The sequence below is a fragment of the Diorhabda carinulata genome, chromosome 12, assembly GCF_026250575.1.
Source record: "Diorhabda carinulata isolate Delta chromosome 12, icDioCari1.1, whole genome shotgun sequence".
NCBI classification, from domain to species: Eukaryota; Metazoa; Arthropoda; class Insecta; order Coleoptera; family Chrysomelidae; genus Diorhabda; species Diorhabda carinulata.
In genome coordinates, this window is record NC_079471.1 from 304,107 (window position 1) to 324,794 (window position 20,688).

At 31.5% G+C, this 20,688-nt stretch overlaps 1 protein-coding gene across 1 annotated transcript in view; it reads left to right on the plus strand.

Annotated features, from left to right (window-relative positions):
• Positions 1 to 1,205: 1,205 nt before the first annotated feature.
• Positions 1,206 to 20,688, plus strand: part of LOC130900010 (transducin-like enhancer protein 4) — a 136,584-nt gene continuing 117,101 nt past the window's right edge. Inside the window, exon 1 of the mRNA XM_057810313.1 lies at positions 1,206 to 2,207. Within this exon, the coding sequence (XP_057666296.1) occupies positions 2,145 to 2,207 (63 nt within the window). The 5' untranslated portion in view covers positions 1,206 to 2,144. The remainder of the gene's footprint in view (positions 2,208 to 20,688) is intronic.

Genomic DNA, 20,688 nt, shown 5'->3' on the forward strand with positions numbered 1-20,688 from the left:
ACAGGTTGTCCGTTTACAAACATTCGTTTTTACTTATTTCTCTTCACAACATTTCTATCTATCGGTAATGGAATTTTCCTATATTTAATTTAGTTAGTTAGTATATAAAAATTGCGTGTAAACGTATCATAGCTTCTTGTAAACATTTATAATATAATGAAGATAACATAGAAAGCACAACGGTACAGTTATTACGAAATTTTCAAATTGGCTACATACAATTTTCGAATTGTCAAAATATTTCCATTTACCCATGATTTAGTTGTTAACACATATGCTTATCTGTTCGTACCTACTTGCCAAGAATATTTTTAGAAAATACATTTTTCATTTCAATCGAAAAAAAAAACTAGTTATATGTTCAAAAAATACTTTTTTAAAAAGTTGTACAAATATAAATTTATCTTATTATTCTATGTAAAATAAGTGGTTAAAATATTCACTTTAATGGGCTTACAACATCTGGCAACGCTGTAGTTATCCATATTGGTCTGTCTTTTCATTAATAATAACACAGAAAGAAGATAATTTATAACCTCTAAAACTACGAACTTAACAGCGATTTGTTTTAAGATATTATTTAATTTTGTATTTCAATAAAAAAAACATTAATTCTACAAAAGTACTAAGTTCATTTAAAAATTAATATAATAAATTCAGTTCTTATTATTAAGCCAATCTTCTAAATTAACACGCATGCCTTTCGTACAAGCTCGGAATCATTCGACTCGATGCTCGGTCTTGTATTAATACTTTCGTTTATAATTAAAAAAAAAAAATTAAATTTGTTCATATACATTCGATATTTTCGATACTGTCTGTACAATTAAGTGACTCGTAACGTGACACTAGATAATGTAGGTGAGAACAATTGCTGAAAAGTACGCGTAATCGAGCATTCGCTAATCTCATTTGCTTAACTCGAACAAAAAAAATACTTCCATTGTAATTTACCTATAAAGTTTAACCTTTCACAAGATCTCTAATAATAACTAGTAGGCCGGACAGAGCTTTTGTTCTGTTAGGATTCAGCCCGCACCTCAACCCACAAGATTTTATCATTAGTTTTTTTTTTGTCGACTCTCAGTTTTGCCGGTTTTGCCCGCTACGAGATCCAGCAAGCCGTGTATACCAGCACCTCTGTGTTTTAGTCCACATGGACTCGACTTTCGAGCATCGCGCTGTTACTAGGCAACGAACATACAACATAGCGATTTCATTGGACGTTACTCGAATACGATTGGCGTACACCGACGAAAACTAACGTGTTCGTTTAATAAAGGAGGAGAGATCGGTTTAAGGTTCGTGAATCGATGAGAAGCGAACGTAGAACGATTTGATTGGAGTTTACGTGTTTGTTGGATTCGAGTCCACGTGGACTTCGATACCAGCTTGGTATACTGGCAATCAGGGCGCCATATTTATAAGGGTGAAAGGGGTTGAAGTAAAATCAGGCGAGTGGAACAAGGACAGATTCCACCTCTGTTTCAGCTAAAATGAGATGCTTTCTGCTAGGCAGCCATTTTGAGGGTAGTTTTTTACTTGTTTTTTTTTTTTTACTTTTTATAGTGAGCATGTACGGATCATTTTAGGGGCGAGATTCGATCAAATTCAGGAACAGAATGAAAGAAAGTGATACGGTATATAAAAGTATTTATCGTAAATATATACATCTATATCAGATGGGAATATATATATCGAATTTTCGTGATTATTTATTGATAAATTAATTTAATTATCGTATTGTAGGTATGAACGTTTTTTTTTATTTTTGTTTGTGTGGTGTATGGTATAATAGCGCTACTGGTGTTTTGTGAGATTGAGGGGTAGAAGGCTTTTTTGTATAGAGTGCGGAATGTGTGTTTTAGCGGTTACGGGGACGTAGAGGGAGCGACTCGGCGCGAAGTAGGAGGGGGAGTCAGTCTCAAACGATACGCGGTAGAGGGAGGACGTTGGTTTCAAGTTTTGCGGACATCGCTTCAACTTTCCAACCTGCTTTTTGTGGATTAACTAACAGTGCGTTATTTTTTTTAGTGTTTTGGTTTTTACAGTGTGTGTGTTGTGATATTGTTGTGTGGATAGAGTGTTTCGATTTCGGTATACATACAGTGTGTTTCTAGTAAATCATGTTTTGTTGACGTAAAATGTATCCTAGTGCTGGAATGAACGCAGCGGCCGCAGCAGCTGTAGCGGCAGCCCGCCATCCGGTAAGTTTTAAACCGGATATTCGTATTATAATATTTACACCACAATTTACACGTTTCTCTAGTCGTGAGACTCGCCCGACTTATAATACTCGGTAACTTACCTTAGAAATATAAATAACCATTATTAGAAAGTAGTTCCTCTTTATTCAGCGTCATTTCGCTATTATTCAAGTTTGCGAACTGTTAATTATACATTGTGAGTCGTAAATATCTTTTTTATTAACATATTTATACGGAAATATACTTTTTGGCGAAGTATAAAAAACTTTCCATTCTGCGAAGCTTTTAGATCGTATAAAACGTCATCGACGTCATATTTCCCTCCATTTAACACGTTTACGATAAAATAATTGTTAATAAAATCGTTTTGTATCGAAATACCGCAAATTTTTAACGGAAATTATATTAACAGCAAATATGAAATTTGTTTAAAACTTTTCTTTAGATTGTTCGCGCAATTACATCGTACGTATTAGTTTGTTGGCGTATTATTTCCTTTTAGTGTTGATATAGTGCGCTCCGTTTATGTGCGTTCGTGCATAATTCACTCGAATGTTTCTATCTAAAGTGACTGCTGTTTGTTTTGGCTGCTAGACGCGGTAATTACTTGTGTGAAGTTTTTATTTATATAGAAAACGACAAATAAACTGCTCGTAGGTATTTTGGGACGTTAGTAAATTGCCCCGTTGATATTTTAATAAAGCATAACGTAAATTGATACTTAAATTATACGAGGGACGTTCGTAATTTATAAAAATGATACTAAATATACGTTTAAGTCAAAAACACATTGAATAGACGTTAATTTTCATTCTATACTTGTACAAATCGGTTACCGACGTTTTTAGAACGATTATAGGAGATATCGAATTAAAAAAATTTTACCATTCGAAAGAATTTAATCGACGATCAATGCATGAAGTAAATTTGCCTAGTTATCACAAAATATTCCTCATTTGATATCTTTTTAAATCTAGTTTGATAAATAATGGTTATCACACACGATACGATTTACCGCAACGTCAGAGGAAATGTACGCTATCGACTTCCGGTTGAGCTGCGCAGGCAAATATGTAAACATAACCTCTACGGTATCATCCTAACCTGACTCTTTTCGAATATCAAATCGCTTATAAATCTTACTAAAGCACTTAAAGTGAATTGTTACGAGGATTACCAATATTTTTCAACCAGTAAAAGGAAAGTGATAAAATATATGTTAGGACTAATATTAACCTTATCTCTGTCAAACGCAAAATAGATTATTATGAAATTTTTGCTAAAAGCTTCGTTTGCCCCCCAGCACATTTCAAAGATTTAACAATTTTTCAAAATATCTCCGAAAATAATGATATTAGAAAAAAAAGTTTTAAACAAAAAATGTAGTTCATGTGAAGTTCTATAAAAAAGATTATATACGTTTTTTACGTAAACTTATTATTTTGGCTGTTATGAATCAAAATATGTCGGTAAGCGCCTTACCGACAAACCTAACCTAAAAATAAAGCGATTTTGCTGAAATTCTTTCCAAAGCTTGTCGTTGATTAGAGGAAAAAATTTCTGAACGAATTTTCACCAACCAAGCTTCTTTGGGCTCCCTCCCAGTCCCCTTCAAAGATTTAACAATTTTTCAAAATATCTCCGAAAATAATAATATTAGAAAAAAAAGTTTTAAACAAAAAATGTAGTTCATGTAAAGCTCTATAAAAAAGGTTATATACGTTTTTCACGTAAATCCTTTATTTTTGCGGTTATAAATCAAAATATGTCGGTAAGAGTCATACCGACAAACCTAACCTAAAAAATGAACGATTTTGTTGAAATGCTTTCCAAAGCTTGTCGTTGATTAGAGGAAATAATTTCTAAAAGAATTTTCACCAACCAAGCTTTTCTTGTCCCCCTCCCAGTCCCCTTCAAAGATTTAACAATTTTTCAAAATATCTCCGAAAATAATAATATTAGAAAAAAAAGTTTCAAACAAAAAATGTAGTTCATGTAAAGCTCTATAAAAAAGGTTATATACGTTTTTCACATAAATCCATTATTTTTGATGTTATAAATCTAAATATGTCGGTAAGAGTCATACCGACAAACCTAACCTAAAAAATGAACAATTTTGTTGAAATGTTTTCCAAAACTTGTCCTTGATTAGATGAAATAATCCCTAAAAGGATTTTTACCAACCAAGCTTCGTTTGCCCCCCACCCCCTTTCAAAGTTTTAACAATTTTTCAAAATATCTCCGAAAATAATGATATTAGAAAAAAAAGTTTCAAACAAAAAATGAAGTCCATAAAAATCTCTATAAAAAACGTTATATACGTTTTTTACGTAAACGTATTACTTTGGTTGTTATGATGAAAAATATTTCGACGGAAGTCAAAGTGACTAACCTAACCTAATTTCCGAGTATGTAAGCGACGTTAGCCGTCCCCCATGTAACATGCGTGCGCCGATCTACACGAAAAGAGTAATCCATTTAACGGAACTACACCCTTCAAAACAATTAGCCCTTCATATCGAAAATTTCACCATTACCATCAATTTTTTTTATTTACAGAAATTTTTCACGTAAAATCGTTTATAGAACATGAAATTTAGTATCACAATTAATCAATTCTATATAAGTTTTTTTGAATGGAAGTATGTTTAAATTACCATTGCCAATATAAACATAATCATACTCGTTTCGCTACAAACTCCATGTCAGTGTAGGTATGTTAATAATTAAGCAGATTTGTGTTTATCATGTAGCTATAACATGTTTCGCTGTAAATTTATTTCTCCAGTCGAGTAGCGTAGAGAAAGAGTGATAGAATTATATATTGTCTCTCTTAAGTGTGTTTTGTAGCGTCAGCGATTACCTACACCATGTGTAATCATTTCGATTTTCTGCGGGGATTTGCTTTGATATTCTCAATTTTTTACGTATAAAACCGTAGAATTTCATTTAAATTATAAATAAAATAACGAAAAGACAATAATTAAATCTATATTTATTAAATTATCTTAATATTTGATTAATTTTACTCATAATTAATATGTATATAACCTATAATTCAACGAAATATAGGCTTGCCTATACCAGTTCGAAAAAAATGCACAAATAATACGTACCCTCTTGAATTTTGATATAATCAAACAATTTGTTTCACTGGAATATGAATAATTAGTATTTTTATTAATCCCTGTAGTATTTGGTGCAAATATATTACCATAAACCGTACAAACAAACAAATATTTTGTATTGTATTGTACTTTATGTCAAAATACTTCTTCTCTTCTTTTTATGTTCTGGCCTTTATCGAGTATATTTGCCAGCCAAAAAAATATGACTTATTCCAATAACATGGTTAATGTTTAATTAATAATGAAGGTATGTTTGTAATTTAAATTAACCAACTTGTAATATTGATGTTCACTATCCGTGAAATTGTTCGCTTGAAATATTTTATACTTTCAATTTCTCATTATGGAATCTCCCGAGGCAATCGCAAAATGCAACGATTGATAATACTGATGATAATCAAATAATGGCAATAACGCGAAATATTATACTTATATTACTGTATTTACCTTCCATAATAACGAAAAACTTAACTTACATAAGAAATAAAAGCGTATCAGGACCGTATTGTGATTTTTTTAATGTTAAACTTTTTTATACGACTAAATCCGAAACTAGTCGATTACACACGATTAGTTAACACTAATTTGGAGTCGCGAGTGAAATAAAAACGAAAATGTGTGAACTAATTTTGAATGTTTTGATGAAATTAGGTGTTGATTTAAATATCGCTTATTTTGTGCAAAATATTTACAAAAATATGTGTTGGTTAAAAGATTACGTATCAAAAATGACGTACTCAACGTAATATAACCGAGTTTTAAAAATTTATTCTCAGTTTTTTATGCAACGATTATATTTTGAATGAATTACTTCATATATTATATATACAAAGTTGCTGACGCCGGCCCAATTAATCGTACGAGATATTAAAGGCGTAAGTTATAATAATGAGGGCTCTTTGTTTGATTCACGCAATAAAAAAAATGCAACAGCTGCTTCGAAAGTAGACAGAATGAAAAAAAATTGTAAGCAGATTTTTTTGTTAAACTTGATACCCAGAACGAAATCGGATCGAGTTGTTTAAAATTTCCATGTATAATGAATACATCAGCCATATGTTAGTAGTTAAAACTTTCATAAATTCAACGTAAATCAATTATTTAATAAATATATTCGATAATGTATCCAGGTTATTAAAATACTTATTCTTTTTGATTCGTAAGTTGCCTCTACCCTAATAGAATGTACAGTAAACAAAAGTGTACTCATAATAGCGAAAATGCAAGCCGCGTTGCCGGCTCTGCTTCAATTTCGTATTCTACAATCTTTTTGTTCATGTTTCGACTCTTGTTTCTGTTGCTACGTAAAAATAAGTCATAGATTTCCATCTTACTTTGTATATTCATCATACTGTTTTCCTATTCCTATCTTTTATTATTCGAGTTCATAATTCCTTTATATAAAAATCGTTGACGTTGAAAGAAATCTATTAATTTCGGCAACAGTGTATACAAGTCATTGATATAAATAGTCTTTTTCTCCGTGAGTGGCCTTTACCCTAATGGGATGTACAGTGAAAAGTATGCAAACTAAATTTTATCATACTACGAGGGACATTCATAATGTCGCGTACGATAAACATAATATTTCACACTCTTGACCTAATCATTTTAAATTATTTATGAGTCAGACGTTAACGAATCACTCGACATTTGCATAAAACTTTTTTTATCACACACTTAAATATCAAGACAATAATATAAATATATATATATATATATATATCTATTGATAACCCCTATTACCGAGTTTTATTTTAAATAAACAAACAAGTATCAATCTATTAGTGATTAATGTTTCTAACCGATGATACATTTATCTGTTTTTGAAGTAGTATCAAATTAAAATTCCAAATTAAATGGGCCTCATGGACGGAACTTCATTTGAAGGGTTCGTAATGATTTAAATATCAATGCGTCATTAACAATAAAAATAGATCTGCAACCTTTCAGAAGTAATTAGATAAATTGATGTCTTATATCATTTGTTATGTACCGGTTGTCCCAATAAATGGTCTATAGGGAAAAGCGGGAATTTTGTTATGAAAATAATAAAAATAAATACGAACCTGCATTTTCTCTATAATTTTTTCCATTTTGTGACCTCATCGATGATTTCTGAGTATTTCAGACTGATCCTAGGACGTGGTTATTTTTTTTTTCGTTCCCCAGCAACTGCGAGAGTTAAGCAATTATTAGGGGATGTTTTAGGGGTGGTATGGTCTCGAAATTTTTTTTCTACATTTCTTATGACCTCATTGAAGATTCCTAAAAATTTCAGACTGATCCTCGGTCGTGGTTACTTTTTTTTTCATTCCCCAGCAACTGCGAGAGTTAAGCAATTATTAGGGGATGTTTTAGGGGTGGTATGGTTTCGAAATTTTTTTTCTACGTTTCTTATGGCCCTGTTAATAAAACCTGAAAATTTCAGATTGATCCTCGTCCTTATTAATTTGCTTTTAATTATTTGCTAACAGCTGCGCAAATTGGGGGATGTTCCGGGGGTGGTATGGTCTCGAATTTTTTTTTTCTACCTTTCTTATGACCTCATTGAAGATTACTAAAAATTTCAGACTGATCCTCGGTCGTGGTTATTTTTTTTTTTCATTCCCCAACCATTGCGAGAGTTAAGCAATTATTAGGGGATGTTTTAGGGGTGGTATGGTTTCGAAATTTTTTTTCTACGTTTCTTATGGCCCTGTTAATAAAACCTGAAAATTTCAGATTGATCCTCGTCCTTATTAATTTGCTTTTAATTATTTGCTAACAGCTGCGCAAATTGGGGGATGTTCCGGGGGTGGTATGGTCTGGAATTTTTTTTTTCTACCTTTGTTATGACCTCATTGAAGATTCCTAAAAATTTCAGACTGATCCTCGGTCGTGGTTATTTTTTTTTTCGTTCCCCAGCAACTGCGAGAGTTAAGCAATTATTAGGGGATGTTTTAGGGGTGGTATGGTCTCGAAATTTTTTTTCTACATTTCTTATGACCTCATTGAAGATTCCTAAAAATTTCAGACTGATCCTCGGTCGTGGTTACTTTTTTTTTTCATTCCCCAGCAATTGCGAGAGTTAAGCAATTATTAGGGGATGTTTTAGGGGTGGTATGGTTTCGAATTTTTTTTTCTACGTTTCTTATGGCCCTGTTAATGAAACCTGAAAATTTCAGATTGATCCTCGTCCTTATTAATTTGCTTTTAATTATTTGCTAACAGCTGCGCAAATTGGGGGATGTTCCGGGGGTGGTATGGTCTCGAATTTTTTTTTTTCTACCTTTCTTATGACCTCATTGAAGATTCCTAAAAATTTCAGACTGATCCTCGGTCGTGGTTATTTTTTTTTTCATTCCCCAACCATTGCGAGAGTTAAGCAATGATTAGGGGATGTTTTAGGGGTGGTATGGTTTCGAAATTTTTTTTCTACGTTTCTTATGGCCCTGTTAATAAAACCTGAAAATTTCAGATTGATCCTCGTCCTTATTAATTTGCTTTTAATAATTTGCTAACAGTTGCGCGAATGGGGGGATGATTAGGGGATGTTCCGGAGGTGGTATGGTCTTAATATTTTTTTTCCGCCTTTTGTATGGTATCCTCGGTGATTCCTGAGAATTTCAGACTGATACACGGTCTTTATCTATTTTTTTTCGAAATAAATTATAAGGGTTGCATTCCAAGGGTGATTTCAAGGTTTTTTTCACCTCTAATCTTCGAGTTTTTGCTGTATACATCATCAATGGTACCTGTATGTGTTATCAGACCGATTTGGTACAAAACTACGTATAAAGAAACGAAAAATAATTATCTGAAAATTTATTTATAAACTATTAAATTAAAAAACGATATATTATGTCATCAATTTCACCCTAACAAAAAGATTATTACCTAAATTTCCATATAAAGATAACGAAAGGACGCCTCTGGGGACCATACGGGTTGTTCGCCCTTCTCGATGTAAGAACCCCGCTGCTTCGGCTTAATTAAGGGGTGTCTAACGTGCTGAGCTCCGTACAATTAGACACCCCACACATCTAAAACCTTGGGGGTGTTTTCGTGTTATGAGATACACGGGAACGTTGAAGCCTTAATAGTATTTCGTTTACAGTGAATTCGAGCTTGTTGTTATCTTTTTATGGTACGTTGTTAATGGTATATTTGTGATTGATGTCAATATGTTGAAAATAACCAGGGTGGGAAAATAATAAACGACAATTATATCGATTCGATAACCGGGGAGGATGAATATTTGACTCAAATAGAAGTTAAAATGAAAATACACAAAGATGGAAACGCGAAAATATTTGTTTTTGTGATTCTCTAGTTGTTTCGGAATACTGGCAACGCCGCTTGTTACGATAAACAATGTTTTAGAGAATCAGCGTAGTTGGCGAACGTCCGACAAATATGGCGGGCTTGTGTCAGCTGTTACTTTCGGGTTGACCTATTTTTTGTTACAAATTCAATCGAAATGAAAGAAAAAGTAGAAAGCGACGACGACGGTCGATGAAAGTTGAAAAAGTGTAGTAAATAAATAAATTGTATAATAATAAGTAATAGATAATAATCAAACTGTTTACCGATACGTTTTTGTTTGTTGCTTGACATGCGCAGAAAGGATATTACTTGTATAAGTTGGTTATCTGTATACCGAGAATATTTGGAACATGTGATTGTCGACAATATATTTTTTCAAATATCTAAATGCTGCTAATAAGCAAATAAATTATGTTAAATGTGCAAATCCCATTATCTTTATTATTTTATAGGTTTGAACAGAATAGTATGTATCAACATTTCTCCTTGAATCATCTTAAAAATTAATATTTACTCATAAAAATGTTGTATTTGCCGAAATTATCATGGTAAACATCATATGTATTTAACAGCTTCCTTTTGTTATAATTGTTTGTAATTTAAACTGGTTAAAACTAATACGTACATTAGTCGGAATCAGTGACGGCTTGTCAATAAATACCGCAGTGCCATACTACAACTTTCTTCTTCTTTTTTTGCCTTATTCGCATTATTTTGTTTACTGCGTTCCTAAATAGATCGACAAATGACACATCCACATACTTAACGAACGTTCCAGATCGTTAAATATGGCGGACGACGAGTTTTTTGACGTAACCTCGTTTGTGGTCCAAGAATAAACTCGAAAATATTTAAATTCCGACTAGTATTAATATTAGTTGTAGAGTATTTTCTTCATCAGATCTTTTATCGTTAGAAGTACTGGAGGATGTTAATTTTTGCTAATAATATTGTTTGATTTGACAGCAGAGTCGCCATGTTGGAATAAGCAAACCATAGAGATACGTATTAACCACGTAATGTCTGTCGCAAACCCTAACTCGCATTCTATGAGCACGGATTTTTTTTTTATTTAACACAACCCACTCGTAAATTATAATGCCTTTCTCGAATCGTAAAACCCCGTATTCGACGGTGATCGCTATAATTTTATTAATAAATAACATCGATTTCGAACCATTAATCTGACCATACGAAATAAGTTTACCGAGAAAATCAATTAACTTCTTGTATGACGTTTAAGACACAACTTCAACACTTCCAGACCGGTCTACCTGTTTTTGTGACTTTAGAGGTGGATACGTTATAGATTTACGTAACCGTTACTTGTAATATTTTCGTCTAAATATATTTCCAAATCAACCTCGTCGAAATAATTTGAAATTTGAAGCCAATCGGTGGGTTCACACTCGACGTTAACGTATTTATTCAAGGGTATTCTTGAAAAGATTCATTATGAGATTCTCGGGAAGGTTATTTTTATGTTTTTGGGCGACACTGAATATTTGCAAGGTGAAAAAAGAAATGTCGACAAGAAACAACATTCTTTACGTTAGAAGTAATATTTCATCCTTGTAGTTATCTCAAAGACAGATCGGAACCGGGTCGTTAAAATAAACAGTCGAAAATAAGAAAATAAAAACCGTTGGGTCTGGCAGCCACTGGGTTTGGTTCCGAGAAATTTTTAAACCGAGACACATTCACTAATCGTGTAAATCGTACCATTGGAATTGTCTGGGATGCGTAATTTTTATCGTAAATAATAAATTTTCGATTTTAATAACAAAAAAATCTGAAAATACAATTCTTCAATTATATATAAATATTTTTTTTGCTTTTAATAAGTTCTAAAATAATTTGATTGGGATAGGAAAAATGCCTTCATAAATATTAATAATTTCGAGATTTTATTTCAACTGGTTTTCGAGATACAAGCCCACAAAGTTGAGTTTGTTTCAGAAATGACATGAACCCATAACTTTGCTTATAACTTTCCTACCATCAAACTTAGAGTTTTATATTGATGCTCTATTCAAAAAGGAAGAATTGCTTCACAAATAGTGATAATTTCGAACTTTTATTTCAACTGGTTTTCGAGATACAAGCCCACAAAGTTGAGTTTTCTTATTTGATATTTCAGAAATGACATGAACCCATAACTTTGCTTATAACTTTCCTACCATCAAACTTAGAGTTTTATATTGAGGCTCTATCCAAAAAGGAAGAATTGCTTCACAAATAGTGATAATTTCGAACTTTTATTTCAACTGGTTTTCGAGATACAAGCCCACAAAGTTGAGTTTTCTTATTTGATATTTCAGAAATGACATGAACCCATAACTTTGCTTATAACTTTCCTACCATCAAACTTAGAGTTTTATATTGAGGCTTTATCCAAAAAGGAAGAATTGCTTCACAAATAGTGATAATTTCGAACTTTTATTTCAACTGGCTTTCGAGATACAAGCCCACAAAGTTGAGTTTTCTTATTTGATATTTCAGAAATGACATGAACCCATAACTTTGCTTATAACTTTTCTACCATCAAACTTAGAGTTTTATATTGAGGCTCCATCCAAAAAGGAAGAATTGCTTCACAAATAGTGATAATTTCGAAATTTTATTCCAACTGGTTTTCTAGATACAAGCCCACAAAGTTGAGTTTGTTTCAGAAATGACATGAACCCATAACTTTGCTTATAACTTTCCTACCATCAAACTTAGAGTTTTATATTGAGGCTCTATCCAAAAAGGAAGAATTGCTTCACAAATAGTGATAATTTCGAACTTTTATTTCAACTGGTTTTCGAGATACAAGCCCACAAAGTTGAGTTTTCTTATTTGCTGTTTCAGAAATGACTCGATCCCACAACTTTCCTTATAATTTTTCTACCATCAAACTCAGTGTTTCGGAACAAAAATTTTCGTATAATTAATCAAAATTGTTGGTTGTTTTTTCATTTAGATGCCAACCTACTTAATTTTCCATTCAAACAACAAAAACCGTTCAACATTCGAAAGTATTCATTCTACCAATTCGGTAAATATTAATATTATACAGATAATGGGGAAAATCATTGTTTTACATCGTTTGCTTAAATGTCGCAGTAATTGTTTTCGTTAGTAACTGAACCGTCTACCAGTGTCGGAGACATGCTGATTAAATCGGGGTGTATCTGTTATGGTTTGATTATGAGAATTAAATGTTATTTACTTAGTAATAGTATACGTGATTAGTAATTACATCATGAATTGATACGGATTACGTATATTGATTATATAATGCGTTCATTATAAACTACATACGAGGTGTGGTCATCAACAATCGAAAATCTAGTTGTACCCAGAAACATTTTAATTTCGATGCTGCCATAGATATTTTTTTTGTTAAATAAGACGGTACGTCGAAGATTTTCATTTAAATTACTAAATTTTGAGTTCTTTATAAACACAGTGATAAAAAAACAAACAAATTCAATAAAATATTAAAGTAAAATTGTATTCTACGTTACGTTTAAGTTTGAAGTATCCGTTTCACTGTATTTCTATGGAATTGTTTCACGTGTTTTCGTAACGACACTGGTATTTGTGTTTTCTTTAATGTGGAACCCATATAAATCTCATAAACACTTTAATAAAATGATAAGATCAAATAATGTCGGAACACAACAAATATTTGACGTTTTTTCCTTATCGCAATATGGTGGTTCAATAGACTATTAACTTAGATTAACACGAAACTTTTATTATATTATTTTTCACACCAACACCCTATTTGATACGACTTTGACGCCGTTGAAAAGTAAAATATCGTAACTATTAGAATGATTATTATTACAACTTTAATTTCTTTGATGTCAATTGTCACTTGTCACTAATGTTTCACGGAATAAATCAGATCATAGATATCCGACCATAAAACACAGAACTGTCTAATTGTAATGTTGGTTGCCTTCTAATACATTAATACTTCTACGAACTAAATAATTACTGGAATTTGAAATTGTCACTAATGTTTCACGGAATAAATCAGATCATAGATATCCGACCATAAAACACAGAGCTGTATAATTGTAATGTTGGTTGCCTACTAATACATTAATACGTCTACGAACTAAATAATTATTATTAGTTTTGACTAGAATTTGAGAGTAATTTCAAAAATGGATTAAGTTAATTACGTATTTTATTAATTCGGTAAAGGTTCTTATTTCAATAATCAAAATTTGATAACTACTAACAAAATTCAGTCACCAGTCATTAGAACGTTGTGAAAGGTAGAGGGATGTAGGTATGTTGGTTAGTCCTATAACGTGTTGTTTTATTTAAGATTTTTAAATGAATTAATTAAAAGGATGTTTTTAATAAAACGGTTTCTGTATCGTTCGGTCGGTAGAGGGAGGCGATAGTGCGAAACGAGGTTGTATTTCTTCGCTCCATAGAACCGCAACTAATTCGATAGTTACTTTTTTTTTTTTTTTTTCGAACTGATATTGTTTACGCGGTGTTTCAAACCGTAACGATAATCATTCAACTTTGACTTCAATTATTTCTCGTCGAGGTTTTTTTTTTCGTATTCACACTTTCCATTTCTAAAACGTAAAAAAACTTCTGTAATCCAAAAAAAAAAAGAATAATTTGGAAAAAAAAACGTAGAATAATTTTTTTCGTAACCAGTCTCGTTATTTATTAGCCGGACCTCGTATAATCGAACTTGTATCAATAAAACAATGGTATTCACGGTCGAGTGCACTCGCACGTAAAAGAAATTAGCTTTAAATAGCTGTTACCGTAATTAGTTAGACTGAAAGCAAAAAAAAACCGTTCGAAAATTGTTTAATGATACTTTTAACACTTTTCGAGGTTCACTTAGGGCATTGACACAATTTGATGGTTAAATGTCTTCGAATAATAAATTTAGTTGATAGAACTTGTCTCGTACGTACGTATATACGAGGATGATCCAATAAGTACCCGGTCTGATGGCCCTGGTACTTTTTGATTCATCCTCGTATATGTTTATAAGGAATATTTAAAAAAGCCTCGTATAAAAAGGGACTGAACGTATAATTTTACTTCGGCGAAAAAAATTTGTATTGTAAAGACCCCAAGAGTTTGTACCGAATAACTTTTTCCGAAAAAAGGTTCCTCGAAATCGGTCATATACTTTAACAAAAACCTTTCTTTTGTATCACCCAAGATGTGGGTATTATATTGACGAATATAAAGATTTGTGACTCTTCCACAGGGACGTACTTACTATAAAAGTGATTAAATAAGGGCAATAACTACTACAAACTGAAAAAAAAAATCTTTTAGAATATTCTCGGAATGTTTTATTCAATTAAATCGAAACGCAGCTGCGGCTTTTCGTACTGTAAAGACCATACATCAGATCGTAGATAGCCCAAGATGTGTTTTCGAAAAGAATACAATGAATGCCTTCGAATAAATCGCAAATCTACTAAACGACGTTTTATATCTGATTTTACTACTGTTAAATGACATCGATTATTTATATCTCGATATAAATAATCGATAAATCGATATTCTCAACTATGACGTATCCATCACTTTTTAAACACGTAAGATAAAATGAGATACCCTCTACGTTTGTAGTTCAACTCTGTAATTTATTGTTTATAAACAGCTGACGAATTTCTGCACGGAATGTTGGTAAAAAAATATTTTTAAAACTGGCAACAGCGCTTTTTACCGCTTGAATAAAACCGAAAAGGTCGAATTAACCATTTCAAAAGATGATATTTCAGTCCACACGGAGCAGCAGTGGAAAAGAATAAAAAAAAAATTGTTATTATACATTCACGGCTTGGGCGCGTAGTCACACCACGCAATATCATCAGTCATCACCCCTGGGAGGCGTCGTTATATCACTTTGTAAGAATTACAGAGAGTTTTAACTGTCTTTGTACCAATAATTCTTTTGTGATCGTATATTTCAGTTTTAGAAAATTAACGTTATTATAATACATCATTGTGTAGTAAATTTAATAATATTTAAGGAATAAAAAATTAATTTTACAAGTACCGGCAACCATTTATACATTTTTGACGTTTCGCCATCTAACTTTTTATTACTGAAGCTCTCGGTGACTTAGAACACGAGATCTTAGGGACGTCCATTTTTAATTTTGTAAGAATATTTTCTTATACCGTTTCATCGTCTCTATTTTTATTTTTTACTGTATAAATAATATACTTTATTGTATATTAATATACAATAAAACTTATTTTATTGTTCCTCTTCAATTAAATATTTAGCTTTATTCACATTTGGCAACGTCTCCGATAGGTTACATACACGTATGTCTTGAATATATTTTTTTTTACTACGTAAAAATCATTGTTTGTTAATAGCTATGTATAATCTGAAATGTATTCAATAAATAATAAAAAATTCCTTTATGCACCAATTCAATATTGAGACAAGTTTTAAATGAATAAAATTAAAACTTGCAGTAGATTATAGTATACAAAATGGCGGGACATTTGTTTGAGTTATCTTATAGATATAGCGTAACTTAAAACTAATGTATTTTTAAAACATTTTTCAGTTAAGACGAAGATATTTGCATTAATTTTATAGTCAATAAGATAAAGAATTAGCAATTAAGCGTAAATACAATTAATACTTAATACACAGTAAAATTAAGTCTAGAAAGTTGGTAACACTTCACGATGTTGTCATTTGTCATTGTTCGCTTTTCGTTCTAGTTTTATTTAATTTATATGAAATTGGTTGTTTTTTAACTATTCGTTAGATTTGTGGGTACGATGAACGTTAAAATTAACCATAAAGTGAAAACGAATAGCTATTGCTTTCGTAAGTATTCTTTATTCATATTTACTTATCTAATAATTTAGGTAAAAACTCCAAACAACAGCTGTCGTGTTTATTGAAAAATATACATTATGGCAACGGCGTTGTCTTTTATTTTATGTGTTTGATGTCTCTCTAACATAATAGCTCGTCTTTTTTTTTCTATAATATACTTTTTCTACTAATTTATTTATAAAATAATTGATATCTGACTGGTTTATCTACCGGATTCTGTCGTCCAATTAATTTCGCATCAAACGAAAGAATAAAAATAAAAACGTCGCTATTCGATTTCACGCCAAACGACTAGTTTTTGTTTTTATGTACTCCCAATGTGAGAGCAACAAAGATTGTGTCGGCCACACCTCTTTATTCAACCTTGCTTCACACTACTGTTTTTTGTCGTGTTTTTTTATTTTCATTTTAGTTTTAATTGGCAAACGTTCTGCCGTAACGTATAACTACACATGTCCAATTCGTTAATAATTTAGAAAAAGTTTACATCATAGAAAATTGTATTTTTCACACAGAGCATTTTATGGTATACAGGGTGTGGTATCAATGTTATCACTAATTCTAATTTAGTTTGTGTGTTTCTAAGATATTATTTAGAATGAAATAGTCGGTTTTTTAACGTAGTTTAAACAATATTTAAAAACGCCACGTTGCCAGATCCAATTTTCCTAGTTGCGTGATATTACCGGTTATCGTAACGCTTTTGAAAGTTTATACGTCTACTAAAAAAGTAATTTTAAAGATAATTATATTTTTAAAACATATAAGTAGGGTTATTAAGATAAAATAAAAAAAATAACGACTTTTTTAAGTAATTTATTCATTCTAATGAGGCGATTTTCATTATATTTCAATGTTTTTTATTTCGAAACTATTTACGTGTAATGATATTCTGTCTCTTACGTTCTTAATTTATTTCCACTTAATTTCTATTAATTTATTCATGAATGTCAATAATATACCGCGTTTTATAATAAAAAGTTTATTTAAGGCGCGTTCGGTATTTATAAACAGATGAAAGGCGCCGCGCGAATTCGCCGAATTTTAAAATTCCATTGTGGTCCAACAGGGCCGGCCTAAGGATTTATCGTGCGTACGTATTATTGGTTAACCTCGTATATGGAATTATATTTCATTTCGAGATCGTTCGAATCGACAATATTATACAGGCACGAAACCTAAATTACTAACAAGGGAAACGGGACACGCATAAATTTATTTTATATTATTGTTTGACACGCAATTGTACATTATCACCTACTTACTGATAAGTTCGTAATTTAGAATGACGACTCCATTTTTGACGCACGCTAACGATAATATTTAAACGGAAAGTCGACGTATTCATAATAACGTCGGTGTACACCTTTTTTTTTAACCCGATTCAATGCCATATCCACTTTTATTCGCAGTTGTTTGCATGTATTCGAAATAAATCCCGATACGAGGGCTGTTCGATAATTTGATATCTATCCAAATATTTTCGTTGGTATTTTGATTGATGTAATCTGAAAAATTTACGGTCTTATAAATTTTTTATCACAATTGACGAGTTTTTTTATTTTTTTTTTTTTTTTCAAATATTGCTTCACGGAGACGCAAATATTTATATATTCCGTGTTAGCTACGGGTTAATATTTATATTAAATATTTGTCGAGTTTATTACTCTTTGATATGTTTACTTTATGTATACAAAGATACGCAGCGAATCTAAAGGATTGACAGTAAAAAAATAAATCGTCATAAACCCATATTTTAATATAAGACGTAAATTCGAACTAATCAAAAAACAAACACGATTTCTATTATCCAAAAACTTACACCGTATAATTGCACGCCTCCAAACTGCACTTTGTATCATCGAACTAAACGTTTTCCCGTCAATAGATCTATGATCGAGATGCGTTCGTTTTGAACGAACGATTTAGTCAATACTCTTATTGAAAAACGCACCTCTCGGGTTCTTGTAAATAACAATTTAGAAAAAATGTCATAAAACCCTGTGGGAGGTAGAAGGATGTAGGTATATCGGTTTTTCCTAAAACGTTATACAATTTAAGTCGGAATGGATTGGGGTAATTCAAGTTTTAATAGAAATACAATAGGAATGTAAACATACTTTTACTAATTTTATAAAAAATGCTTTACAAATCTTGACGATTTATAATCCGTTATTTATAAAAATGCGCCAATTCGAGTCGGGGATATTTCAGGTAAACGAAAAGGTAGTCCGAGTATATAATACAACAACGCACCTCTTGGGAAATGTCATAAAACTTTGTGGGAGGTAGAAGGATGTAGTTTTATTGGTTTTTCCTAAAACGTTATACAATTTAAGTCGAAATGGATTGGGGTAATTCAAGTTTTAATAGAAATACAATAGGAATTTAAACATATTTTTACTATTTTTATGAAAAATGCGTTACAAATCTTGACGATTTATAATCCGTTAGTTATAAAAATGCGCCAATTCGAGTCGGGGATATTTCAGTTAAACGAAAAGGTAATCCGAGTACATAATACAACAACGCACCTCTTGGAAAATGTCATAAAACTTTGTGGGAGGTAGAAGGATGTAGTTTTATTGGTTTTTCCTAAAACGTTATACAATTTAAGTCGAAATGGATTGGGGCAATTGAAGTTTTAATAGAAATACAATAGGAATTTAAACATATTTTTACTATTTTTATGAAAAATGCGTTACAAATCTTGACGATTTATAATCCGTTAGTTATAAAAATGCGCCAATTCGAGTCGGGGATATTTCAGGTAAACGAAAAGGTAGTCCGATTATATAATACAACAACGCACCTCTTGGAAAATAACATAAAACCCTGTGGGAGGTAGAAGGATGTAGTTTTATTGGTTTTTCCTAAAACGTTATACAATTTAAGTCGAAATGGATTGGGGTAATTCAAGTTTTAATAGAAATACAATAGGAATTTAAACATACTTTTACTATTTTTATGAAAAATGCGTTACAAATCTTGACGATTTATGATCCGTTGTTATAAAAATGCGCCAATTCGCGTCGAGGATATTTCAGTTAAACGAAAAGGTAATCCGAGTACATAATACAACAACGCACCTCTTGGAAAATGTCATAAAACTTTGTGGGAGGTAGAAGGATGTAGTTTTATTGGTTTTTCCTAAAACGTTATACAATTTAAGTCGAAATGGATTGGGGCAATTGAAGTTTTAATAGAAATACAATAGGAATTTAAACATATTTTTACTATTTTTATGAAAAATGCTTCACAAATCTTGACGATTTATAATCCGTTGTTATAAGTATGCGCCAATTCGAGTCGGGGATATTTCAGGTAAACGAAAAGGTAATCCGAGTACATAATACAACAACGCACCTCTTGGAAAATGTCATAAAACTTTGTGGGAGGTAGAAGGATGTAGTTTTATTGGTTTTTCCTAAAACGTTATACAATTTAAGTCGAAATGGATTGGGGCAATTGAAGTTTTAATAGAAATACAATAGGAATTTAAACATATTTTTACTATTTTTATGAAAAATGCTTCACAAATCTTGACGATTTATAATCCGTTGTTATAAGTATGCGCCAATTCGAGTCGGGGATATTTCAGGTAAACGAAAAGGTAATCCGAGTACATAATACAACAACGCACCTCTTGGAAAATGTCATAAAACTTTGTGGGAGGTAGAAGGATGTAGTTTTATTGGTTTTTCCTAAAACGTTATACAATTTAAGTCGAAATGGATTGGGGTAATTCAAGTTTTAATAGAAATACAATAGGAATTTAAACATACTTTTACTATTTTTATGAAAAATGCGTTACAAATCTTGACGATTTATAATCCGTTAGTTATAAGAATGCGCCAATTCGAGTCGGGGATATTTCAGGTAAACGAAAAGGTAATCCGAGTACATAATACAATAACGCACCTCTTGGAAAATGTCATAAAACTTTGTGGGAGGTAGAAGGATGTAGTTTTATTGGTTTTTCCTAAAACGTTATACAATTTAAGTCGAAATGGATTGGGGCAATTGAAGTTTTAATAGAAATACAATAGGAATTTAAACATATTTTTACTATTATTATGAAAAATGCTTCACAAATCTTGACGATTTATAATCCGTTGTTATAAGAATGCGCCAATTCGAGTCGGGGATATTTCAGGTAAACGAAAAGGTAATCCGAGTACATAATACA